The sequence below is a fragment of the Selaginella moellendorffii genome, unplaced genomic scaffold (genome assembly GCF_000143415.4).
Source record: "Selaginella moellendorffii unplaced genomic scaffold, v1.0 SELMOscaffold_40, whole genome shotgun sequence".
Lineage (NCBI taxonomy): Eukaryota > Viridiplantae > Streptophyta > Lycopodiopsida > Selaginellales > Selaginellaceae > Selaginella > Selaginella moellendorffii.
Genome location: NW_003314301.1, coordinates 558,725 through 582,158, shown reverse-complemented (window position 1 = coordinate 582,158; position 23,434 = coordinate 558,725). Strand labels below are relative to the sequence as shown.

At 47.5% G+C, this 23,434-nt stretch overlaps 7 protein-coding genes across 7 annotated transcripts; 3 read left to right on the top strand and 4 right to left on the bottom strand.

Moving 5' to 3' along the window:
• Positions 1-1,983: 1,983 nt before the first annotated feature.
• On the bottom strand, positions 1,984-3,410 carry LOC9660343 (flavonoid 3'-monooxygenase). The gene is made up of 3 exons (XM_024684169.1): positions 3,020-3,410; positions 2,376-2,965; positions 1,984-2,200 (listed from the first exon to the last, which is right to left on the bottom strand). The coding sequence occupies exons 1-3, from the start codon at positions 3,344-3,346 to the stop codon at positions 1,984-1,986; spliced, it is 1,134 nt and encodes a 377-aa protein (XP_024539937.1). The 5' UTR covers positions 3,347-3,410.
• A 16-nt stretch (positions 3,411-3,426) lies between these two features.
• On the bottom strand, positions 3,427-3,849 carry LOC112349562 (premnaspirodiene oxygenase-like). The gene has a single exon (XM_024684168.1). It carries the CDS (start codon positions 3,847-3,849, stop codon positions 3,427-3,429), a length of 423 nt encoding a protein of 140 aa, XP_024539936.1.
• Positions 3,850-5,271: 1,422 nt separating this feature from the next.
• Positions 5,272-6,822, bottom strand: LOC9660342 (cytochrome P450 71A1). Its single transcript, XM_024684167.1, has 2 exons — positions 5,944-6,822; positions 5,272-5,892 (listed from the first exon to the last, which is right to left on the bottom strand). The coding sequence occupies exons 1-2, from the start codon at positions 6,820-6,822 to the stop codon at positions 5,272-5,274; spliced, it is 1,500 nt and encodes a 499-aa protein (XP_024539935.1).
• Positions 6,823-7,501: 679 nt separating this feature from the next.
• Positions 7,502-8,621, bottom strand: LOC9633811. The gene is made up of 4 exons (XM_002979109.2): positions 8,318-8,621; positions 8,113-8,241; positions 7,894-8,060; positions 7,502-7,820 (listed from the first exon to the last, which is right to left on the bottom strand). The coding sequence occupies exons 1-3, from the start codon at positions 8,594-8,596 to the stop codon at positions 7,908-7,910; spliced, it is 561 nt and encodes a 186-aa protein (XP_002979155.1). The 5' UTR covers positions 8,597-8,621; the 3' UTR covers positions 7,502-7,820; positions 7,894-7,907.
• A 152-nt stretch (positions 8,622-8,773) lies between these two features.
• LOC112349589 (fibrinogen- and Ig-binding protein-like) lies at positions 8,774-10,640 on the top strand. The gene is made up of 2 exons (XM_024684247.1): positions 8,774-10,354; positions 10,414-10,640. Exons 1-2 carry the CDS (start codon positions 8,889-8,891, stop codon positions 10,568-10,570), a joined length of 1,623 nt encoding a protein of 540 aa, XP_024540015.1. The 5' UTR covers positions 8,774-8,888; the 3' UTR covers positions 10,571-10,640.
• Positions 10,641-10,682: 42 nt separating this feature from the next.
• On the top strand, positions 10,683-19,823 carry LOC9633810. The gene is made up of 9 exons (XM_024684166.1): positions 10,683-10,747; positions 10,815-14,143; positions 14,213-14,257; positions 14,310-14,466; positions 14,802-15,314; positions 15,391-18,640; positions 18,701-19,227; positions 19,285-19,498; positions 19,561-19,823. The coding sequence occupies exons 2-6, from the start codon at positions 10,839-10,841 to the stop codon at positions 18,625-18,627; spliced, it is 7,257 nt and encodes a 2,418-aa protein (XP_024539934.1). The 5' UTR covers positions 10,683-10,747; positions 10,815-10,838; the 3' UTR covers positions 18,628-18,640; positions 18,701-19,227; positions 19,285-19,498; positions 19,561-19,823.
• Positions 19,824-20,818: 995 nt separating this feature from the next.
• LOC9633809 (gamma-glutamyl peptidase 5) lies at positions 20,819-21,881 on the top strand. Its single transcript, XM_002979258.2, has 4 exons — positions 20,819-21,218; positions 21,274-21,429; positions 21,486-21,653; positions 21,700-21,881. The coding sequence occupies exons 1-4, from the start codon at positions 20,829-20,831 to the stop codon at positions 21,793-21,795; spliced, it is 810 nt and encodes a 269-aa protein (XP_002979304.1). The 5' UTR covers positions 20,819-20,828; the 3' UTR covers positions 21,796-21,881.
• The last annotated feature ends 1,553 nt before the right edge of the window (positions 21,882-23,434 follow it).

Genomic DNA, 23,434 nt, shown 5'->3' with positions numbered 1-23,434 from the left:
TGCTAAGTTTTGATCCTAGAAGTTGCTTGATTGCACAGTAGTCCTTCGGTTTCTTAGTTTCGTGCATTTCTGCTCTCGGAGAACTTTACAAAGCTACTCTTCCTCCTCGCTTCCAGGTTGTCACAGCAGACAATGGAGTGTGGTTTGCTCTCAAGCCCGTGGCCAACCAGTTAAGTCCTTTCGTTTTCCCTTAGAAACTTCTCTGGCTTTGCAGGCCATCTTTCTCTCGATCTCTCTCTGTTTTATTTTTCTCTTTGGCGTCTGACTTGTCGGATCCACAGGAGTGAGGACTCGGTGCTTCCCGATCATAACACCCTACGTGAGAATAACGTAAGACGATTTCAACTCCAGAGATCATATTGCTGGTCAAGAAGTACACTATGACGAAGCTAAACAAACCGACGTAAGCCCTCTTGACTTGTCGCAGAAACCAGCACAAACTTTCTTTCATCCTTTCTCATGTTTTACTCTCTCGTTCTTGACACTTCTTCCAGGTTGAACTGAATTTCCATGGCCCCAGGAGCAGGAGGAAGGTATGTATATATGTGCTCAATTTTAGCCCTTCGTTGTTGGTCAAGCATTTGCAGCATTGTTTTACTGATGCAATCCATTGGTTTTCTTGGCCGGGCTTACGCAGCTTAGCCATGTCCGTTCACCTTCTCTGTGTATGATGGTTTCCCAGGTAATATCCTCTCCATATCTACCTTTAAGTGGAAGTTTGGTTTGATATCTGGTCTTTCGCACGTTTTGGATTCCAACCATCAAAATATTGGCCCTTGCTATGCGGTAATTAACTAGTCTGGCATGTCCTACTTCTCGCCGGAACTGATACTGAGCTTGTAACAGGGAGTACTCTCCAATACTGCGGGAGTTCTTGTTGGTGCAACAGCTTTTCGATTTAGTAAGAGGTTGCTTTTTTTTAAAGCTATTTTTGTTCTCACTGATCTCCAGGAGCAGCACATTCAGCGAGCAGCGGATCGACCAGACAAGAGCAGCGTGAGCCGAGCAAGCAGCGATCCTGCACTAGCCAGGCAGCCACAGCCGAGCAAACAGCGATCCAGCTCCATCCAACAACGCAGCGGTGCAGCAATCTAGCTCTAGCAAGCATCGATCCAACTCCATCCAACAACACAGATCCAGCTCCATCTAGCAATGCAGCAGTGCAACCACGAGCAAGTAGCAATCAACAGCCACGGCTCTAGATCCTAGCGACAAATGGTTTAAATTTCAATATAATTAACGATCCAGATTTCTTGCTGATGTGGCATTTTATGTCTGCAATGTGGCAATGATATGCATGCATTTTGTCAGGCTGGACAGGTCGACGCTGCGAGAGAGATTTCTGACACCATGCCTCACAAAGATGTCGTGTCGTGGTCGTGTGTTATTTCAGCTTATACCCAGAACGGGCATCTTGAAGAAGCCGGGACCTTGTTTGAGAATGCCAAATTCATGATCACTTTCAACACAATGATTTCACAAGCTTGATCGTGTGAAGCATTTGTTTGATTCAATGCCGGAGAGGGATTTGGTGACATGGGCAAGCTCTTGACATATGCTTAGAAGAAAAACCTCTAAAACGCAGAGTTGTTCAAAAGCATGCCGAAATGACATTCTGTTAATGAACGTGATGATCAATATTATGTTCTGGCCAGCTTGAGAAGTCCATTTTTACTTTCTATGTATTATAAAAATGTAGTTTCATGGACGTTTGTTCTTTCTGCATATGCTCAGGCATTGGAGAAAAATTGAATTTCATGATTGATGAAATTCAAATGAAACACTTAGGAATTCTTAAAAATTCACAAAAAAAACTACTTTAAATTTATAACCATGTGAATCCTGGATGTGAGATTATAAAGTTTCATAATATATGAATTTCTAAATTGATTTACTAAGAGATTCACACATTTTTCATTATCATTCCATTCCAAGAGGAAGTGTCCTTTCAAGGCGTTGCATCGAACATCTCTTTGGCTCGATCTAGCCGTTCTTGGCTTGCGGCAAACGCCCATTCTGGGCATATACACCAAACAAGATGTTCCAGGAGAAATCATTGGGATTAGCGATGGACACAAACACCGCCTGGGCATCTGCAATGCTGCCACACCTTCCATACATGAGAACGAGGAGGTTGCAAAGGTAGAGATCTGGAAGCTCTAGAATTCGAGTGTGAATTTGCCTTGGAGATTTCTTGAGTCTGTGCAAGATTTGAAAGACTGGCAAAGTAGTTTTGCTCCCTTATGCGATCGTCAGAGTAACCTGGTTTCAAAGACTTTAGAAGAACAGCCATGACAAATATCAAATCTATATGCAAATACATTATGTTCTTCTAAATCACAGTTTAGAATACTTTATATACATCCAAGGAGTGCCTTGGAGTTGCCATTACCTCCAAAGGAGTCTTGAGCAGCAACGCAGTCTCAAAAGTATCCTCCAGAGTATAAACCTTTCCCTGGACAAAGCTCCAATCAAAACCATGGAGTAAATTTGACAGTATCAACTGGAGAGTCCTCAGTTCCAGTGGCATCCCGGGGCAAATCCTCCGCCCTGATCCAAACGGTATGAGCTCGAAATGCTGGCCCTTGATGTCCGTCGAGCTTCCAAGGAATCTCTCGGGCATAAACTTCGTGGGGTGTTCCCAGATTCTTGGGTCGCGTCCCATGGCAAAAGCATTGATAAACAACGTAGAGCCTTTGGGGATGTGATAGCCACCAATCTTGCAAGCTTCATCCGAGCTGCGAGGGATGAGGAGTGGACCTGGAGGGCAAAGTCTCATAGTTTCCTTGATAATAGCTTGAAAATACTCCAGCTTTGAGAAATCGGACTCTTCGACTAGGCGGTTTGGACCCACGACAAGGTTGAGCTCGATCTGGGCTTTCTCCATAACAGAGGGGTTGTGAAGAAGTTGTGCCATCGCCCATTCAGTAGCTACTCCAGTTGAGTCTGATGCCAGAATTAGATCCTGTTATTTGAACAAAAGACAAGTTAATTTAGTTTGACCATGCTCCAGACTTACTGTTATAACAGCTTTGACAACGTTTTCCCCTCCTGACCCTTCCTCCTTGAAGTTCTCTAGCATGATATCCATGAAATCTTTGGTACCCCGGCGTGATTCCTTGTGTTCCTCAAGTACTTTTTGCAAGAACCTATCTTGAATCTCATGCAACTTCTTGAAGTGAGGGATGGAGGGATCAAGCCACTCAAGGAATCCTCTCAAGTAGGCTGGAACAAACTCTGTGATGTGGAACTTGATGGCCAGACTTAAGCTCTGGTGTATAGATCTCCTGAACTTTATGGAGTCTGCGTCTCCTTTGGAAGCATCGCCAAAGAATCTCCTGCTCATCAAAATCTCTGTCACTGCGTTGAATGTGAAAGTTGACAAAAGCTCTCGCAAGTTTACTGCCGCTTTTCTCTCGCTCGACTTTAGCAAAACGCAAAGGCTCTGGACAATTCTTCCGATCTCACCCAAGAAAAAGAATCTATTCTCTGGGTTGTGAGGAACTCCACAGTGCAAATCTTTCGCAGCAGCTTCGTATGCTCGCCATAGCGTATTCCAATTCCCACAGAGTTGTAGCCTACAAGCTCATTGATAAAAAGATATGGCCTCGAAGCAAAGGCCAAGCCATTGTCCTTGAGCGCTTCTTTTGCCATCTCTGGACTGGAGACAATGATGCTTGGCACTAATCCCAGCTTCAAATACATTATTGGTCCACACTTTTGCGAGAGTGCTTGCAAAGATCTGTGTGCTTGCATCCCAACGAGATAGAGGTGGCCAACAAGTGGAATTGCCCATCCTGGAGATGGGGGCAAGTTGTTATTGTTCCTCCATAAGGCACTGAAGCCCATTATCAGAAAGAAGAGAAGCCAGAGAAGCAAGAGAAGCAATGTCGACTCCATTAGCTTGATTTTTTTGGGAAGGGGCAGACTTATATATAGGAAAAGTAGTGTTGTCATGACACAAATCAGAATCGTCGACTTTTCATTTGAAGATTCTGCTTTGCTGTCACTAAACTCTTGAGAACTGCAAAGTTGATGATTAACAGTTTAATCACCAAGTCTTCTGCTTGCATACTTGTCATAATACTATTTCATGTGTACATGAATTCGACACTATACTCTGAATAATTCAAACAGCAGTTCAATAAGTTGAATGTGTCAGTCCGAGTTTGCAGAAGAAGTTTCCAGAAAAAATCCCAAGTAAAAGCATGTGGCGGTGGTGGTATCAGCTTGATGGTGAGTCACCAAGAAAGACTTCACTGGATTGAAAGGTACATGGCCCCTTATTGGATCAGTCGAAATCACAAGCACTAACTGAGCAGACTCTGCAAAAGCCCCTTGTGTCGCCACGTTAAGTAATGGCATTCTAAACTGAGTTGACATTGCTTCTCTTGCTACTCTTCTAATTAATCATGGGGTTCACTGCCTTATGGAGGAATAATAACAACTTCAAGGGATTCATCTTGTTGGGAAAGCACTCTCTCAAGTCATGTATTTAAAGCTAGGTCTCCATTTTCATTAAAGTGGAATAAATAGAATTTCTGATAAATAAATGTACTATATTATTACTACCATAATAAAATTTTAATTTTAATTTGGACCACTATTAACTAAGGTTTTTAGGCTTTAAAAACAAATTATTACCTACGTATGCATGCTGAAAAGTTTGAGAGGTCGGCAGTCATAGCGTCACCCGAGGGGCACCAAGCCACTGCTCCCACAAGACTTTAACAGCTCGAAGCAAGTGTCAGGATTTTGGATCTCCCCAAAAGATTCAATCAAATAAGTCATTCAAGAGCTTTATCCTCTAGAAGAAAATTCTAGAAGGTGGCAGTTGGCGTGCTGGTGAAGGTGGCTTGATGTCGTAGTGGCATTTTTTTCCTTGGCAGTGTGTAAAGAAAAATGCAGAATGGGAGAACTACATAGAAATTTCAAATGGCTGCTTGCTTGCTTGGTATTTCAGATGAATCCATCGCCCAGATTGTATGAATTTTGTTTGTGGAGTTAATTGGTGTGGTCAACAGCATCGCTATTCATCTCTTTCCAGAGCATGGAGCTAGAAAGGCCTGAGGAGCAACAAGTAAACTTGCACTGCCGAATACCTTTGGAAGCCTTGAAAGCAAGCTACTGCTGAAGGCCTTCCATGGTAACAGTGGCGAACAGCACACTAGATGAGTCCTGCCGATTTATTAAGAAACAGCGTTTATTTTAGAAAATATTCCTAAGAACCGTCCACAAGAACATATGTCCACGTTATTTAACAGTATCACTTCAGATTTCAGCATAAACAGACGCTGAATGTCTTGGAACTGCCAGGAGTTTTAGAGGAGACTTGAGCACCAGCGTCGTCTCGAAGCAATCCTCAAGAGTTTGGATCTCTCCGGGAGGGAAGCTCCAATAAAATCCATGGACAAAGTTAGCCAAGAGCAGCTCAAGCGCTTTCAATGCGAGTGGCATCCCAGGACACATCCTCCGCCCCGATCCAAATGGTATGAGATCGAAGTGCTGGCCCTTGAAATCCACTGATCTCCCAAGGAATCTCTCGGGCATGAACTCTGTGGGGCGTTCCCAGATACTTGGATCGCGTCCAATGGCGAAAGCATTGACAAAAAGTGTTGAGCCTTTGGGAACGTAGTAGCCACCAATCGTGCAAGCGACGTCCGAGCTGCGAGGAATGAGGAGCGGACCTGGAGGACAAAGCCTCAAGGTTTCCTTGATGATTGCTTGAAAGTACTCGAGCTTTGAGAAATCAGACTCTTGAACCAGGCGATTTGGACCCACGACAAGGTTGAGCTCGAGTTGAGCTTTCTCCAAAACATGAGGATTGTGAAGAAGTTGTGCCATCACCCATTCAGCAGCCACGGCCGTTGAATCAGATGCTAGCAACAACTCCTGTCAACCACGATGGTATAAGGAATGAGTTTATATGTGGAGTGAACTTACTGTTATAAACGCTTTTACAGTGGCTTCTGCATCGAAACTCTCGAGCAGTGCGTCCATGAAGTCTTTGGGACGATCAGTTGACTCTTTGTGTTCTTCGATGATCTTCTTCATGAACTTGTCTTGCTTCTCGTGCAATCTCTTGAACTGAGGGATGGTCGGATCGACCCATTCGAAAAAGCGCCTGAGGTGCGATGGAACAAATTCGGTGATGTGGAACTTGATTGTCAGGCTGAAGATTTCGTTAATAACATGTTTAAGCTCCATGTGTTGATCATGATCATCAGTGGTGTCCCCAAAGTATCTCTTGCTCATCAGAATCATTGTGAAGGCGTTGAATGTGAAAGTTGAGAAGAGATACCTCATGTCGACAGCCACCTTTTCCTCGTAAGACTGTTGTAAGATACGAAACGCTCTCGAGAGTTCTTGGAGCCTCACCCACAAGGAGGAGTCCAGTTTCTGGGGAGCAATAAGTTCAGTCACACACATCTTACGCAGCCTCCTTGAGTGCTCGCTGTAGTGTATCCCAATGTTTTGGAAATTATACCCAATAATCTCGGAGACCAAGAGATATGGCCTCGAAGCAAATGCCAAGCCATTGTTCGTGAGAGCTTCTTTCGCCATCTCTGGGCTGGAGACAATGATGCTTGGGACCATCCCAAGCTTCAAGAACATAATTGGCCCATACTTTTTGGAGAGTGCTTGCAAAGATCGATGTGGCTGCTTCCTAATGAGATGAAGGTGGCCGATCAATGGAAGTGCCCATCCTGGAGATGGGGGCAAATTCTTCTTTTTATCCCACAAAGTGACCAGAATGCTAAGAGCTCCGGTGAGCACTAGTAAGAGAAAAGGAAGCAGGAAACTAGAGAGTGCCAACTCCATCAATTAGAAATCTAGAAGCTTTGAATTGGGTGACTTCACCGTGTTGTTTGGATCAAGAACTCGCGTTATACTTATATATCGAAGTTCTTGCATGCTTGAATTGACCATATTATTTTCATCACAAGACTTTGAATTGTCCACAAATTTCCACTCACAATTAAATTTTTACAATGGTATGAATAAGTCATATAGTCAAAGTCACCATATTACAAGGGTGGCACCAGAATTCTTAGAAGTGACTTCACGGCCATCCTTGTTTAGTCAGGGCAACTGTTTAGTCTACGCATCAAGCACAATGAATTTACGCGCTGACGGTGGCGATCGCGGCAGTGGTCCTGCACATCAGACATACATGGAGCCACAGGGTTTGGCGCAGCTCTTGCCAGAAATGGTGGAAACGTTGCTTCAGTTGTACACAACCCGGTTTAATCCCTCAATAAAAGAAGGAAAAGAAAGAAGAAACCAGGTTACTCACCTCCATTTTCCCGAATTGCGGAATACACAGTCAAGAGGATCACTACTTCCTGAATTTTTGTTAATATTATCAGTCTGTGATGGCTTAACATGAAGATGGCTCAAACCAAATGGAAAAGAATGATGAGGAGCTGCCATTCAATCACTATAACCTTTGTGTCCCATCAGCTTAATTCACAATGTTTATATCTGTTTATTAAAAATAAAAAATCTCAAGTGTGCATTTTTGTTATAGGTGTGTTGTCTTTTATCAACATTTTAAGTGCAAGCTTACTTAAAAACTCTTCCCCTGAAGTTTCAAAATGGCAATGGGCCTATAGCGTCTTGCCGCTTCCTCGAGTTCCAGTGAGGCCTGACCAGAAGCTAGATTTTTTCTGGCCATCGCCCCCTTAGTACCTCAGCGTTGATAATATCAGTGTGCCTCCGCTGCTCCCTCGATTACGTGTAACATCGGCTACTCCTTTGAGGTACCATGGTTTGCCACCAGGGTTTCACTCCACACGTCCAAAATGAGAGTACATCGTCTGCAACGAAAACAGAAACCACTATGTTAATCAAGAACTTCAACACACGAAGTAAAATTCGAGAGCAAAATACCTTTGAGAAAAGTTTCAGAGTTCGTCATTTGGCTCTTGCTTTCTCTCCTTTGCCAGCTTCCGTTTTTCAATGACAACTTCCAGCGGAGGATCTCCGGGGCGCCTAAAAGCTTGCTGCCCAATTTTCACTTCATAAGCTTCTGGCTGCCTTAGGAAAAAGTCCTTGAGCTGAAAGAAAGAAGAGATCAACAAAAGATATCAATACTGGAAAAATCCATACCTCCGTGGTTTCCTTTCCGCTATCTAGTGTAAACATGAGGGTGTTTAAATCCACGGCAGTCACTCTGGCACCAATGCCTCCAGTGCGAAGAAGCCGCGACCATTTCTTCGCAAGCTCTGGCAGCTCCTCCTAATCAGCATTCACAAAATCTCGACTTAAATCCCGACTAAACTAACAAGAACAAGCAAGGAAATTCGATCCTTACCTTTGATCGTGGAACATCCAATCGGAGCTTGACGAATCCCATTGCGGGACCAATGTGGCGCTTCATCATCTCCGCCTGGATCTGGTCGGGCGTCATACCTGTGAAGTCCGGCGGAGGATCAAACACGGGCTTGGAGACGGCCTTCTTCCCCCACATTTTCCACTCCTCATCCTCCTCATCGTCCACGACATCATCCAGATGATCGGGAATCCGAACCTTCTTAGCCACAGCAGCGATCATAAGCAGCTGGATCATCGCGACGAGCAATCGCCGCGCCATAGCCACCAACCCTAGCTTGAGCTGGAAGAATGAGTGACGTCAGCAAACCAGCCACGTCATCCAAATTTAAAAATAAAAATCTTTAGCTTGGTACTGTCGGGGGTTCGATTCCTGCCAGGGACGCGTTAAAGAAGACCAAGAAGTGGAGAGAACAAGAATCATTCTTTAAGTGTGAAGCATGTCTTCTCACTCCCGCCCACACGACATCGTCGAGGCGCTAGGGTTTGGCGATCTCCAGGTAGGCGCCCCAGATCCATCCGCGGGAATGCAGGATGGCTAGCTCGAGAATGCGATGAATTTCAGCGTCGAGATCTGGAAGAGGAGCTTCCAGCGCTTCGGCTTGGGCGATCCGAGCAAGAGTCCAGCGGCAGCGAAAGAATCGGAGGAGTCCGACGAGGAGGAAGATGGATTTCGGAAGCTCCAGGAGAAGCACGCGGCCCTGGAGCAGAGAGTGCGCGCCTTGGAGACGCGCCTCACCTACAAAGAAGCCCAGGTCTTGAGCTTTGAGGAGAAGTTGGGGGCGTCACAGGGAAGAATCGATGACAACCAGAAAGAAGTGGCCGCGCTAGCAAGAGAGAGCGAGGGGAAAGATCGGGTGATTCTGGAGCTCAAGAAAGAATGGGAGGAGAAGAAATCCGAATGGAGCAGAAAAGAGGAGGTTTTCGTGAATGAGATCCAGGGGCTGGCCTCGGAACTTGAGGACAAATGCGTGGAGTGGAACAGCGCTTGTGTGGAGGCTAGGATCGAGAAAGACAGGTCGCGCGCGATGGAAAGCTCGCTGCGAGAAAAGATCGAGGAGCTGCGGTGTAGCAGAGAAGCTCGCGAAGCATCCCAAATGGCCTATGACGCTCAGCTCCAGTCCTTGAGGCAAACAATGGATCGAGCTACGAGTGAGCTCCAAGAAAAACTGGTGGAAAATGTGTCCTTGAGGAAAGTTCTCCTCGCAAAGGACGCCGAGCTTTCCAGTTTGAAGGAGGAGGCCGGGGATTTACGTGAGAAAACGTCGAAGCTTGTGGAGGAGATCCGGGAGGCTCAAGAAGAACGCCATCGCTTGAAGGGCATGCTCGCGGCGACCAGCCTTGCGTACAACAAGGAAGTGGTTTCGGATTTAAGGACGAGTATTGATCCTGGCAACGAGGTGGCTGAGAGGCTGGATGGAGCAAATGCGAAGATGAAGGAGCTCGAGTCCATGCTGGGTGAGCTCATCACTTTCGCTCGAGAGAAGGACGAGAAGCTGGATGCTTCCGAATGGACCGTGCAGCAGCTGGGATTGTTCGAGGTGTCCAAGATTAAGGCCAGCCTAGCTCAAGCCGAGAAGGATCACGTCCAGCTCAAACAGGAGATTTGCGAGCTAGAGAAGAAGCTTCAGTTCAAGGAGGACGAGCTGGCGGACATGGAGAAATACTCGAGACTGCTGCGAAAGCAGTTGAGAAAGGTCGAAGGCGAGGCCGAGACGATGAAGGAAAACTTGCAGCTAGCTCAAGCCAAGTACGATGGCTTGAAGGCAGATCACGACGCAGCATTATCACGAATCGCCGGTTTCGACGAGCTCAAGAACAACCACGTCGTGATCTCTCGTCACGACGACAAACTCAAACAGATCCATCTGGAGCTCCAGAGAACGAAGATGAACACCAAAGATCTTATGGAGAAGATGCTCTCGCTCCAGAGCAGCCTTGTTCGTGGTCACGACGACAAGAAACTTTGCTCTTCGTCTCCAGGGAAGAATTTCAATTCTCTCGAGCTTCCAGTTCTCAGGTACGCTTTGTTCTTTAATTTGATTCAAAGATCGTTGAGATTGTACGTTTTTCTCCCAGGAAAAACTCGATGATCGACGACCAAGGCAAGAGCTGCAATAAGAGAGGCCGGAATGTCGATATAAAAGCCGAGAAGGAATTTGATCTTGCGAGCAGGGATACTGCCGTGATCACTGAAGAACCAGTTCGCCTTATACCAAAGAGGCAGCGACAGTAAAAAAGAGTTTTTCTTAAACTGAATGTTTTATTACACCTAAGTTAATACAAAGCTTTTCTTTTAACCTTAACCTCGGGATAGAGCATTTTCGAAATGGCTGCTAAAGCGGGAAGATCTCGTCGCTAGGGCTTGGCGAGAGGAAGCGGTGGCGCGTGGATGCGGCGCCGACGCCTAGAGGTACGATGGATTCGCGCATTGCTTAGATCTGGAGCTCAGCTCGGCGCTTGAAATCTTTTGGTCGCAGGTGTAGCTGACAAATTTGGGGGCAATGGATCTTCTGCTCGAGAGCAAGGACGGGGAGATCGCGGCTCTCAACGATCAGGTACTCCGCCTCGGGCAGAGGAATAGGGTTTTAGAATCGGCCTTGGGTGGGCTCGAGGAGAGGATCCGGGGGCTGGAATCGGGGTTGGGTCGCAAAGAAGTGGAAATCTTAGGCTTGGAGGGGAGATTGGGCGAGAAGGAGGACGAGACAACGGCATTGGCTGCAAAGAACAAGTCCCTTCGCGAGCAGATTGATGGGCTATGTGACGCTGTGAAGGACCTCGAGAGGCAGAGAAGCTTGTCGGTAGAGAAGGAAGAGGCTTCGCTCAAAGAGATCCAGAGGCTATCTTTCGCGCTAGAGGAGAAGTTTGGTGCTTTGGGTGATGCTGTTGCCGATGCTGCGAAGCACAGGGAGCTGTGTCGGGCATTGGAGCAGACCCTCGAGCAGAGAACTCGAGCAAAGGATGTGGAGCTCGAGGCATTGAAGAAGGACGTCCAGAGCAAAGATACACAGCTCGTTTCTTTCAACGAAGATGTTGTCGAGCTTCGCGAAAAAGCTCGTGGCATGCAGTCGACGATCGAGAGACTCGAAGAGACAGTAGCTGGTCAGAGCAAACGCCTGTGCGTGAAAGAAGCCGAAGTAACGAGCTTGGAAGCAAATGTGAGCGTTTTGCATGGGAAGCTTGGTGAGAAGGAGGAAGAGCTGCAGTCGCTACTGAAAACCAGGAAGACTTTGGTCGAGCAGAATGAGCTGCTGAAACAGACCGTGCAGAAGTTTGAGCAAAGGAAAGCTGAATGGATCAAACAGGAGGAAAGCTTTACTCGTCAGGTTCAGGAGCTCGCTATTTCTCTCGAAGAAAAATGCGCCGCTTTGAAATCTGCCACCAAGGACGCAAGGGATGCAAAGGAACGATGTAAGGAGCTGGCAACCTGTTTGACAGAAAAGGTTGAGGAGCTCAAGTGCTACCGGAAGAAGTGTGAGGATCTTCAAACTTCTCTCGAGTTTTGTGAAGGAGAGTTGAAAGCACTACAGGATGAGAATGAGCGACAACAGAAGGTTTTGCAGCTCTCAGCGGTCGAGTCGCGCTTAGAAACATTAGCCAGTCGGTTGAAGACGAAGACCGAAGAACTGGAGGCTTTGACGAATGAAGCGAACATCAAAGACGAGAAGCTCGGGGCCATGTCCGAAGAGGTCGAACAATTACGACGAGAAAACAAAAAGCTCAACACAACAGCACAGCGCCTACAGAAGACACTGGACTCTCGCTTGGCTGAATCTGCAGCACAGCTGCTGGATCTTTCAGAGAAACTTACGCAATCGCAGAACAGCCTGACTAAAAAGGATGAAGAACTTACAGTTCTACTCGAGGACAACGAGAACTTGCAGCAGGAGGCTCAAAGGTTCAGGCAATCGCTGGTTGAGTTTGAGATCCGAAAATCCGACTGGGAGAAGAAAGAACGCGCTCTTACGGACGAAGTGTTTGCACTGTCCTCTTCTCTTGAAGATCGAAATGCTGCTTTGGAATCTGTTGTTATGGAGGTAGACAGGCTGAAAGCAAGATGCCAAGACTTGGAGTCATCTCTGCAGGAAGAGGTTGGAAAGTTGCAGCGTTGCATGCATGAACGCAATGCATTGGAATCAGCATTGAGCTCAAGCCAGCAGGAGCAGGAGGAATTACGGACAGCAGCAGCTTCGGAAGCTCAGCTTCTCCGGGAGAAGCTCTCGATATCCGATTCTCAACTGACAGACGCTTGGAGCTGTTTGAACATGAGAGATCAAGAGATGGAGCTCATGTCCAAGGTTCTTGAGGAGAAAGAGTCTCAGCTCTGCTGCATCAGTGACGAACTTCGCGAGCTCCGTGACCTTAAGGTGACACTGGACTCGGCAGCCGAAACTTCAAGAACGAGCATTGAGGCTTTAGAAGCTTCCCTGAAGGCGCGACAAGCGGAATGGTCAGCTCTGGACGAAAAGCTTGCGACGGTCGAAACAAAATTGGCTGAGACGGAGGAAGCTTTGGAAGTCGCTTGCAGGGAGAAAAGAGAATCAGAGGAACGAATCACTGGGCTTAAGCAGGCTATGGTTGAACTGGAGGACAGGAAGAATTGCTGGCGAATAAGGGAGGAGGATCTTATCAGCGAGCTCGGGAAACTTTCATCGTCATTCGAAGACAAGTGTGCTACCTTAAGTCGTACGGAGCTGGAAGCAAAGGTTCAGAGAGAGGCAGCCGAAGCCATGCAGACGGCTCTTCAGATAATGGAGAGCTCTTTCATGAAGACGGTCGCGGAGTTGGATAGCTGCAAGGCTCAGCGCGATCTTCTCGGCGTGACTTTGGCTTCCCGGGAAGAGGAATTGGTCTCTCTACGGGCCGAAAGCGCTCAGCAGGTGGAAGCCTTGAAAGGGAGGCTATCTGCCACTGAGTTTCAGCTGAAGGAAGGTGTTGACCAGCTCCATGCGAAGTCTGCAGACATGGACCTTGTGGTCAAGGAACTTGGCAACCGGGAGAGCCAGCTAGCTTGTGCGAAAGAAGAGATCCAGCATCTCACTGAGAAAAACAGCCACCTGGACTTTACGGTCCAAAGCTTGCAAGTGAAGGTCTCGAAGGTTGCCGAAGAGTTGAAGAGGAGCGAAGCAAGAGGACAACAGCTTCTCAGCGACTTGACCAGCGCAGAGTCCAAGCTTGCATCGAGCAAGGAGATGGTTTCGGGCCTGCAGCTCAAAGTTGATCTTGGGAATCAGATCAGTTCAAAGATGGAAGGAGCGAATGCCAAGATCAAGGAACTGGAGTCCATGCTGGCGCAGCTCATGGCATTTGCTCAAGACAAAGATGAGAGGCTGGACGCATCGGAGTGGGCAGTACAGCAGCTGGGACTCATCGAGGTGTCCAAAGCCAAGGCCAACCTCGAAAGAGCCGAACGGGAACGAGTGCAACTCAAAAACAGGTGTGCGGAGCTGGAAAACGAGGTGAAAGTGAAAGAGGAGGAGCTTTTGGACTTGGAGTCGTGCTTAAGTCAGCTAAAGCTCGAGCACGACAAGGACGCGGGCAGCATCGAGGACTACCGGGTAGAAAAACGCAGGCTCGAGAAGGAGATCGAGAGACTCGAGTGGGACTTGTCGATCTCTCACGAGGATGCGTCCATCACCAGCAGCAAGCTGAAAGAGATCCAGTGCGAGCTTCAGAGGGCGCAGCTCAACGGCAAATGCCTGGTCCAGCAGATGCTCATGCTCCACGAAAATCTTCTCCAGGAGGGAAAAGCGCTGCTGGAGATTGGCAAGGACGACGCCTCGCCGGTCAGCTCCGTGCGTTCTTCGAGGTACTTAGTCGATCAAACCACTAGCTTTCTTTCCTGCAAAGATTTACATTTCTTTCATCTTCCTCGCAGGAGAAGCTCACTATCAGCAAGCAAAGTGTGTGATGAAAGTCCGAGGTACGTAGCTTCTTTGGTTTAGAGCTTTCTAAAGTTTTTCTTTGTAACTTAGACGCGAGAGCATCGATTTCGATGGCAAAGAAAACGTTCCAAGCATTGCTTTGAGCGCTGCGATCAAGAACTTCGATGCCACTGCCAAGAATTTTGAGGCTGCTTCTCCCAATCCGGTGGAGAGAGCTCCATTCCAAGTTCTCCATCTCGGCGACGTGTAAAAAATAAGACAGAGAAAAGACCAATGTAAAACTATAAAGTTCTCTGTTTAGAATGGAAGAACTAGGGTTCTTGGGAGAGCAAGGAAAAAGATCGTGGAATGCTGGCGCCACGCTCTTCCCATTCTCCGGATTCTGCGACGCGCTTGATAACGAGGTGAGTGATCCCCCGGCTGGGAGCTAGAAATCATCGCAGATAGATCGAGGACAGCGGAATGTGTGAAAATATTTCGCGTTCTTGATCGATCGCTGGTTTTATCCGGCTGGGAGCTAGGAATCATCGTCGAGATCGCGAGAAATGTGAAAATATTTCTCGCGGTGTGATCGATCGATAGATTGATCTTGCGCTCGCAATGACTAGCGATCTGGCGCCTTTCATCGCGATTCTAACCCTGGGATTCGTGATATGCGCTGCAGGGAGCGAGATTGTGGACGAGAATGCCGACCCGATCAAGAGCTTCGAGGTGGAGGAGGAGACGTGGGCGCTACTGGCGCTCAAATCCGCCTGGAACGACATGGCCGAGCATCTGGTGAGCTGGGATCCATCCAAGGGGACGCCCTGCGGCGCGCAGGGCTGGGTGGGGATCAAATGCCACCGGGACAACTCCACTGGCCTCGTCCAAGTCGTGTCGATCGTGCTGCCAAAGGCTTCTCTCGATGGTGGCTTCCTGGTGGGTGATATTGGCTCTCTCTCCAAGCTCGAGAAGCTAGCTCTTCCCGGGAACAGGCTTTCGGGGAGAATCCCAGTGGAGCTCAGCATTCTCCAAAACTTGGTATCGCTCGATCTCTCGAGTAATCTCCTGTGGGGAACGATTCCAGTGGAGCTTGGATCTCTTCAAAAGCTCAAGGTATGGTTTTCATTCAAGAAGAATAAAAAAGTTCTCTCTATTCTTTGGAGTTTGTTCTGACTTTGCCATCTTCTAGGCACTCTCACTTGCAAACAACAGCCTCACTGGTGTTATTCCTCCAGAGATTGGGAACTTGACACAGCTTACAGTGCTCTATCTCCAGCAAAACCAGCTTGTTGGAAAGATTCCAGCCGAGCTCTGCGACTTAACGGCCCTGGAGGCACTCTACCTCCACAGCAACTATCTCACTGGACCGATACCACCGGAGCTAGGCAGGCTCAAGAAGCTGGCAGTTCTTCTACTCTTCTCCAACGAGCTCACAGGTAGCATCCCTGAAACACTCGCCAACCTGACCAACTTGGAAGCTCTGGTGCTGTCGGAGAACAGTCTCTCGGGTTCCATCCCTCCTGCGATTGGATCGTTTCCGGTGCTACGCGTGCTCTACCTCGACTCTAACAATTTGTCGGGATTGATACCACCCGAGATTGGCCTTCTGCCTTGTCTTCAAAAGTATTGCTCCTCGAATCCGACCAACGCGTACTTCAACGGGCCTCCGGCTATCAGGCTCTTCTCCAACAATCTCCAGGGTCCGATCCCTCCAGAGATTGGAAACTTACAGAGCTTGGAGATTCTGGAACTTAGCTCCAACCAGCTCTCGGGCGGCATTCCTCCAGAGCTCGGGAACATGACGTCGTTGGTTCATCTCGACTTGCAGTTCAACAATCTGTCCGGCCCGATCCCTCCAGATATTTCTCTTCTCTCTCGCTTGGAGGTACTGTCACTGGGATACAATCGGCTTTCTGGAGCAATTCCATACGAGGTTGGCCTCCTCTTTTCGCTACGGCTCATGTACCTTCCTAACAACAGCTTGAGTGGACACATTCCAGCGGACCTCGAGCACCTCAAAATGCTCACTCAGGTGGACCTCGATTTCAACGAGTTGACGGGCTCCATTCCAAAGCAGCTCGGCTTCCTCCCAAACTTGCAGGCACTCTTTCTTCAGCAAAACAAGCTTCAAGGAAGTATTCCTCCGGAGCTTGGACAGCTCCGGTCGCTGCGGTTTTTAAACCTGGGAAACAACAACCTCACAAGTACAATTCCTCGAGAACTGAGCTCTCTAACCGGGCTGTCGCAGCTTCTCCTCAACAACAATTCTTTAAGCGGTGCAATCCCACCAGAACTCGGTCTGCTGCAGTTTCCTCTCTACTCCAGCCTTCCAGAGCACGTCCACTTTGTTTCGGACCAGTCGGCCATGGACTTGAGCGGAAATTATCTTTCTGGCCCTGTTCCACCCGAGCTTGGGAACTGCTCGCTCTTGACGGTGCTCAACCTTGCGGATAATCTCCTGACGGGCACTGTTCCAGAGGAGCTCGGTAGCCTTTCGTTCCTGGCTTCTCTGGTTTTGGAAAACAACCAACTTGAAGGCAAAGTACCGTCGAGTTTGGGGAACTGCTCGGGCTTAATTGCTATCCGGCTGGGACACAACAGGTTGACAGGCACCATACCAGAAAGTTTCGGCCTGTTGACGCACCTTCAAACGTTAGACATGAGCTTCAACGGGTTGACAGGCAAGATTCCACCGCAAATCGGGCTCTGCAAGAGCCTTCTATCCCTGGCTCTCAACGATAACGCTCTCAAAGGCTCGATTCCGACGGAGTTGACAACACTTCCTATTCTCCAATTCGCAAGCATGGCCCACAACAAGCTGACGGGAGTCATACCTCCAACTTTGGACTCGCTAGCTCAACTACAGGTGCTGAACTTGGAAGGAAACATGCTTTCCGGTAGCATTCCTGCCAGAGTCGGTGCGATACGTGACCTTCGCGAGCTTGTCCTGAGCTCTAACCGACTGTCCGACAACATACCTTCGAGTCTTGGCTCTCTATTGTTCTTAAGGGTGCTGCTGCTGGACAAGAACAACTTCACTGGTACAATTCCGCCAACTCTTTGCAACTGCTCTAGTTTGATGCTCCTCAACCTCTCGAGCAACGGGCTTGTTGGGGAGATACCGAGACTCGGAAGTTTCTTGAGGTTCCAGGCGGATTCTTTTACTAGAAACACCGGGCTCTGCGGTCCTCCGCTCCCTTTCCCGAGGTGTTCAGCAGCAGATCCAACAGGGGAGGCTGCTAACACGCTTGCAGACTTTCACAACTGGAAGAAATGGCTTACAGTACTCGGGCCGGCTGTGGCAGTGTTGGCGGTGCTGGTCTTCGTTGTTTTGCTGGCCAAGTGGTTCCATTTGCGTCCAGTTCAAGTCACGTATGATCCGTCAGAAAATGTTCCCGGCAAGATGGTGGTGTTCGTCAACAACTTTGTTTGCGACTACGACGACATCGTTGCTGCAACAGGCGGTTTTGACGATTCCCACTTGCTGGGAAAGGGCGGCTTTGGAGCCGTCTACGATGCAGTTTTACCCGATGGCTCGCACTTGGCAGTGAAGCGGCTGCGAAACGAGAACGTTGCGAATGATCCATCTTTTGAAGCGGAGATAAGCACTCTTGGTCTCATCAAGCACAGGAACCTGATGTCGCTCAAGGGGTTCTACTGCAGCGCTCAGGAAAAACTCCTGTTTTACGACTACATGCCATGTGGAAGTTTGCACGACGTGCTCCACGGTGGTGGTGTCGCCTCTGCCTCTCCATCAACGTTGTTAAGCTGGATGGCTCGTCTTAGAATTGCTGTGGGGACTGCTCGAGGCCTACTCTACTTGCACGAAGGCTGCTCGCCTAGAATCATCCACCGGGACGTGAAGTCGAGCAACATTTTACTAGACTCGGACATGGAGCCTCACATCGCCGACTTTGGACTGGCGAGGCTCGTCGAGAACAATGCCACTCATCTCACGACAGGCATAGCCGGAACTTTGGGATATATCGCCCCGGAGGTGGTTTCGACGTGCAGACTCTCGGAGAAAACAGACGTGTATAGCTTTGGCATCGTTCTCCTGGAGCTGCTCACGGGAAGAAAGCCACTCGTCTTGGGGAACCTGGGAGAGATTGTAAGCGTGACTACATGGGTGAAAGCTATGAACCAGCAAGGCAAAGGCATGGAAACTTTCGACAGCGAGCTCGTGTCTTTGAGCCCCTCTTCGGGACCAGTTCTAGTGCAAATGATGCAACTGGCGCTTCACTGCACCTCCGATTGGCCTTCAAGACGTCCTTCCATGGGTAAAGTCGTGGCTTTTCTCGAGCTCCTGCAAGAAAGCTTGCTCAGAGAGGAGGAGGAGTCCAAGCAGCTTCTCCTCTTAACCGACAAGACGGATCAACAGAGCGAGAAAGTCAGCCTGCCGTCAGACGACATGATGGAGAGATAGATCGATCATTCAGGTAAGATATTTACTTTCTATTGCTTTGTTCAAGAGTAGAGAGCACTGACAACATGTACAGGAACATGGAAAAAAAAAAGAGACATCAAGAAGGAAGGAAGACCTCTACTTAGTAGCATTTGAAGCCTGGAGCAACGCGAAACTTGCAGCTGGAAACGTAAGACTTCATCACCGAATTTGCTCGTCGTCCTTTGGTGGCAATCAGCATGCTGCAGAAGCAGTCGGGAGTCATCGTTTTGGCGGCGTTGCAACAGTTGACGTCGGGCTTCTCCATGACGGACCCAAACTTGACACAGGGGACACACTTCTCGTAGATTTCAGCCTGGTTACAAGCCGATCGAGCACCGGCGAGCATCTGGAGAAGCAGCACTACCATCAGGAAGAAGCAGCCAGCAGGAATTCTAGCCATAGCTGAAGCTCTCGATTCCACAACTTCAAGGCAGAGAGAAGAAAGAGAAGTATCCAGTACCTTTCGAAGCGAGCAATTTATAGCGCGGCAACTCAACACGGTGAGGAGACAACGCTGCTTCGTGCAAAGGTTTTTTATGTGGAAGGTCGGCATACTTGTCTAGTCGAGCGCCAACACAAGTAAGTTTATCAAATTCTTCTCATGTCTATCGCTTATGTGGTCCAGCTTACTTACAGCTCGCGGGGCGTAGTTTCTTACAGGCTCTCTCTCTCTCTCGTGCGTGCGCTTGGTCTGTCGGGAGACAAATGCATCGCAACTGGCTTCTACGAAGGCGGCGAGAATTACAACTTGAGGCAGAGTCGGTTCCTCCAGGAAAGTCTTTTCAAAGTTCTCGCTGAGGTTTATCTTCTTTCTGTTTTGTCTAGCGACTTCTCGAGCGTTTCTCTCCAGGTAAAGATCGAAACTATGGATTTGATATTACATTGACTTTTGGTTTGCTATAACATTAGCAGTTTAAAAAGCTTGATTATTTTTTTCCAACGCATTCGCCACACACGCCCTTGACCTCGCAAGCGGTTTCTCCAGCCCAGCAGCCATCACAAATACAATGATCGTGGTGTTGAGGATCAATCTCACGAGAGTCCATGTCTAGTTCACAGATTAAAAATATGGAGACAGGAAATATTATGATAGAGTAGATGTTCCATTCCTTACCTTGATCAGATGCGCTGCTGCTTACCAGCAAGCAAACGAGTAAAACACAAATTACAAGTGATACCTTGGCCATGGCTTTTATGTGAAAGGACTGAAGAGTTATATTTATGTTTGTAATTAAGGACAAGCGCCAGGGCTGAGTTCACAAAGCACATACGTTTTGTCCATTTCAAAACGCAAGGAGTTGTAGCTGGTTTTAAGTTTTAGCATAATTACTGTTTATAAAGTTAAATCGTAACATTTTAGATTATTTGTATCGAAATCCGTATGTATACATTTAAAATAAAATTATAAATGTATAGTTACTAATTAAATCATATACATATTAAATAGATAAGTCAAACCATTGAGTAGAGCAGGCAATTTCTCTTAAAATTTAATATGCCAAAACTGAGCATCTTTGGAAAACTCGAGAACCACTCAGCAACTTTCGAAAGGTATCACAAATCAGTGTGCCCACAGATGCAACCCAGGAAATCACATACATGAATGAAATGGCACCACTTTCTCACAATTTGCTCAGAAGAAAAGGAAGAAGCAAAGATGGCAAAGGCATGGACTCTAGTTTGTGTTCTACTGTTTTGCTTGCTAATTAGCAGCAATGGAACTGGAACTCAAGGTAAGAAAAGATAAAATTCTAGATTTCTTATGTGGTGTTTCAGAATCCTTTAAAATTCATCCTCAACACAACTGCAATAACACCAATGACAAAATATTCAATAAATACTGCATTTGTGACGGCTGCTATGCAAATGATCCAGATTGCCTCGAAATTGGTTACTGTGGGAACTCCCAAGATCCAATTGGGCTTGTAAATAACCTCTGGCCACTTTGATTCAGTAGGGTATTTGCTAGAACCGAGGTATTAAAAGATAAAATTCTGCTGTATTTAGATTTCTGTATTTGTGACGGCTGCTATGCAAATGATCCGGATTGCCTCAAAACTGGTAACTGTGGGAACTGCGTTGGAAAATAGCATATATAATATGTATATATATGTGGCAAAATAGCTGAATGACGTGGCTTAAAGTTTGATGACCTGGCATTTTTGTAGAAGAGCCCTAGCATGGTTTTGGGGCTGCTCGTCTCTCCCGCCGCGTCTAGCTTCCACCCTGGAGCGGTGGCGGCGGCGGCGGCCACCGCGGGAGCTCCTGGCAAGAAATTCGCGGTGTTTGTGGCTGGCTATGGCACGGATTACACAGAGCGCAAGCACGGCGGCTATGGAGCGCTGCTCGTCAAGCTCTTGAGCCATCCTGGTGAGACATGGGAGACTTTCCGCATTGTGGATGGGATTTTCCCCAGCGAGGAACAATTGGCTGATTACAGTGGCTTTGTTGTGTCTGGGAGCGCGCACGATGCGCACGGGAACGAGGCATGGATCACGCAGCTCTGTGGAGTTCTTTGCGATCTACACGAAGAGAAAAAGAGAATTCTCGGCGTTTGCTTCGGCCACCAGGTAAAAGCATTTGCAAGTTTATGATCGGTCGCGAGCTTTGGTTGTTTCTTTCAAGGTTTTGAGCCGCGCGCTTGGAGGAGTGACTGGAAGAGCTCCCGTGGGATGGGAAGTTGGCTTGAAAGAAATGTACACTAACGACCACTTTCAGCTGAAGCGATATGGAAGGAACATCCCGAAGAGACTGCGAGTCCTGCAAAGCCATCGCGATCAAGTAAGTGTGATTCGTTATCATCTCTTGCCTGGATCGATCATCTATTTGAATCCAAGGTTCTTGAGCTGCCGCCGGGAGGAACACTGCTTGGCTCGTCCCAGAACACGAGAGTGGAGATGTTTGCGGTGGAGGATCACATTCTTGGCATTCAAGGCCACCCGGAGTTCACCAAGGATGTGCTGCTCGACATAATCGAATCGCGTCGTGCCTCGCAGGCTCTCTCGGTAAGTTGCTTTTCTTTACTTGGATTTGATCCTATTTGCCTCACAGATCACTGAAGCCAATGAAGCAAAGGCTTCGCTAGAAGCGGCTAAAGAGGATAGGCAGCAGCTTAGTGAGCTTTGCAAGAATTTCCTGAAGGATTAAGAAGTTATAAGTCAAAGGTGGTAAAACCTGGTTAAGATGCGATATATTATATATACAAAGGTGGTAAGTCGAGTTAGGGCTGGAAAGATGCAAAGTGCGTGGGTGGTGGTAGAAAAGCTGGAATTGGACAGGCATCTGTGCCATGGGCTTGGCCGCCACGAAGAATGTCCACAACTCTTCTCGGACTTGCCGCTTGACGCGTTGATTTTTCACAATCTGAGCGGGAAGAGGCGCAATAACACAATGGTCCGAAGGCTTCTTGACGAACGCTTGGCATTCAAGGCGCTGGAATCTTTGGATGAGACGTGTGATGAGGAGACTTTCACGCGAGCGATTGCATTTTCTTTTGACTGTAAAGATCATTTTGTCTGTGATACGATTTTGGACACCATGGACACGATGAAAACTTTGGGCTATAAACGTGGGATTGGGGTGTTTGAGAAGGTGCTATCGTGGACAGAAGATCTTCCGCGATATAATCGACGAGCATCCAGACGTTGCTGAAAAACCATATGTTTACGAGAAGGAAGTTCTTACAAGGCTCTCAGTTTGTCAATCGAGATATGTGATGATCCAAAATAAGCTTATCAGGCTGCTTTGGATTGTGCCTTTGTAGTAAGTTACCCCAATAACATTGCCTCTGTCCTGAGAAAGGGTGTAAAGGCATGGGTGAATCCAACTGCGCACCTTATCCGCTACCTTGGAGAAATATTGGGAGAGATGTTCTTGGCCTCATCAAATTGGACGATGAAGAACTAGCAATAGTTAAAAACGAATTTTAGTGACAGCGAGCCACAAGAAAATGTTAGAGACCTGTTTGAGCTAGCAACCAAAAGTGCATGCCAGCCATTCCTCACAGACGGACGAGCTCAGAGAAGGCATCGCTCTTGTTTGCCGCATTTTGCAATTTATTCGAGAAGGAAACATGTAGTGGTCCTTAAAATTTTAGCCAAAAATAGAAATCATTAAATTGGAAAATAATATATCTATATTAAAATTAAACTTGATCCAATTGGTTGATTACAGTGGCTTTGTTGTGTCAGGGAACCAGCGAGGCATGGATCAAGCTTTTTGCAATTTAAAATAGACGTTTTCTTCAGCCACCTGGTCCAGGTAAAGTCTTTGCAAGTTTTAGATTGATCGAAAGAAATGCACACTACTTTCAGCTGAAACGAAACGGAAGAACTGCTAGTCATGGAAATTGTGCGATCAAGTTAAGTATGCTTCATCATACCATCTCTTGATCATCTTTCTATGAGAGCAGTGCGCAAAGAGGAACACTACTTGGCTTGTCCCAGAATATGAGAGTGGAGATGTTTGCAGTGGAGGATCCGGATCACATTCTTGGCGCTCAGTCTCACGAATGACATTGCTGTGCGTCACTGGTGATCCTTCTGCCGCAGGGATCACCGAAGTCAATGAAGCAAAAGTTTGTATATGTATTGGACAGCCATATGGGCCAGCCTTCACCCAAAACTCTTGTGAAGGCCGTTGGAAGTGTGGGTTTTTCAGAAGCTCAGCAGGAAGATGATGGCTTGAAGGCTTTTTGGATTTTGGAGGGCACCATGGATACAATGAAAATGTTGCAGACATGTGGATCTGGATATATTCTTAGAAGATGATTCCAAGGGTGTTTATT

Coding starts and splice junctions, on each gene's coding strand:
- LOC9660343 (XM_024684169.1), bottom strand. CDS start 3,346: ATGAGCAGGAGATTCTTTGGCGATGCTTCCAAAGGAGACGCAGACTCC. Junction 2,966..3,019: donor TTGTCAAAGCTGTTATAACA/GTAAGTCTGGAG, acceptor TTCAAATAACAG/GATCTAATTCTGGCATCAGA. Junction 2,201..2,375: donor GAGGTAATGGCAACTCCAAG/GCACTCCTTGGA, acceptor AATCTTGCACAG/ACTCAAGAAATCTCCAAGGC.
- LOC112349562 (XM_024684168.1), bottom strand. CDS start 3,849: ATGGGCTTCAGTGCCTTATGGAGGAACAATAACAACTTGCCCCCATCT.
- LOC9660342 (XM_024684167.1), bottom strand. CDS start 6,822: ATGGAGTTGGCACTCTCTAGTTTCCTGCTTCCTTTTCTCTTACTAGTG. Junction 5,893..5,943: donor CTGTAAAAGCGTTTATAACA/GTAAGTTCACTC, acceptor CGTGGTTGACAG/GAGTTGTTGCTAGCATCTGA.
- LOC9633811 (XM_002979109.2), bottom strand. CDS start 8,596: ATGGCGCGGCGATTGCTCGTCGCGATGATCCAGCTGCTTATGATCGCT. Junction 8,242..8,317: donor TGGATGTTCCACGATCAAAG/GTAAGGATCGAA, acceptor AATGCTGATTAG/GAGGAGCTGCCAGAGCTTGC. Junction 8,061..8,112: donor GCGGAAAGGAAACCACGGAG/GTATGGATTTTT, acceptor TCTTTCTTTCAG/CTCAAGGACTTTTTCCTAAG.
- LOC112349589 (XM_024684247.1), top strand. CDS start 8,889: ATGAATTTCAGCGTCGAGATCTGGAAGAGGAGCTTCCAGCGCTTCGGC. Junction 10,355..10,413: donor CTCGAGCTTCCAGTTCTCAG/GTACGCTTTGTT, acceptor TTTTTCTCCCAG/GAAAAACTCGATGATCGACG.
- LOC9633810 (XM_024684166.1), top strand. CDS start 10,839: ATGGATCTTCTGCTCGAGAGCAAGGACGGGGAGATCGCGGCTCTCAAC. Junction 14,144..14,212: donor AGCTCCGTGCGTTCTTCGAG/GTACTTAGTCGA, acceptor TCTTCCTCGCAG/GAGAAGCTCACTATCAGCAA. Junction 15,315..15,390: donor GATCTCTTCAAAAGCTCAAG/GTATGGTTTTCA, acceptor GCCATCTTCTAG/GCACTCTCACTTGCAAACAA.
- LOC9633809 (XM_002979258.2), top strand. CDS start 20,829: ATGGTTTTGGGGCTGCTCGTCTCTCCCGCCGCGTCTAGCTTCCACCCT. Junction 21,430..21,485: donor TGCAAAGCCATCGCGATCAA/GTAAGTGTGATT, acceptor TTTGAATCCAAG/GTTCTTGAGCTGCCGCCGGG. Junction 21,654..21,699: donor GTGCCTCGCAGGCTCTCTCG/GTAAGTTGCTTT, acceptor TTTGCCTCACAG/ATCACTGAAGCCAATGAAGC.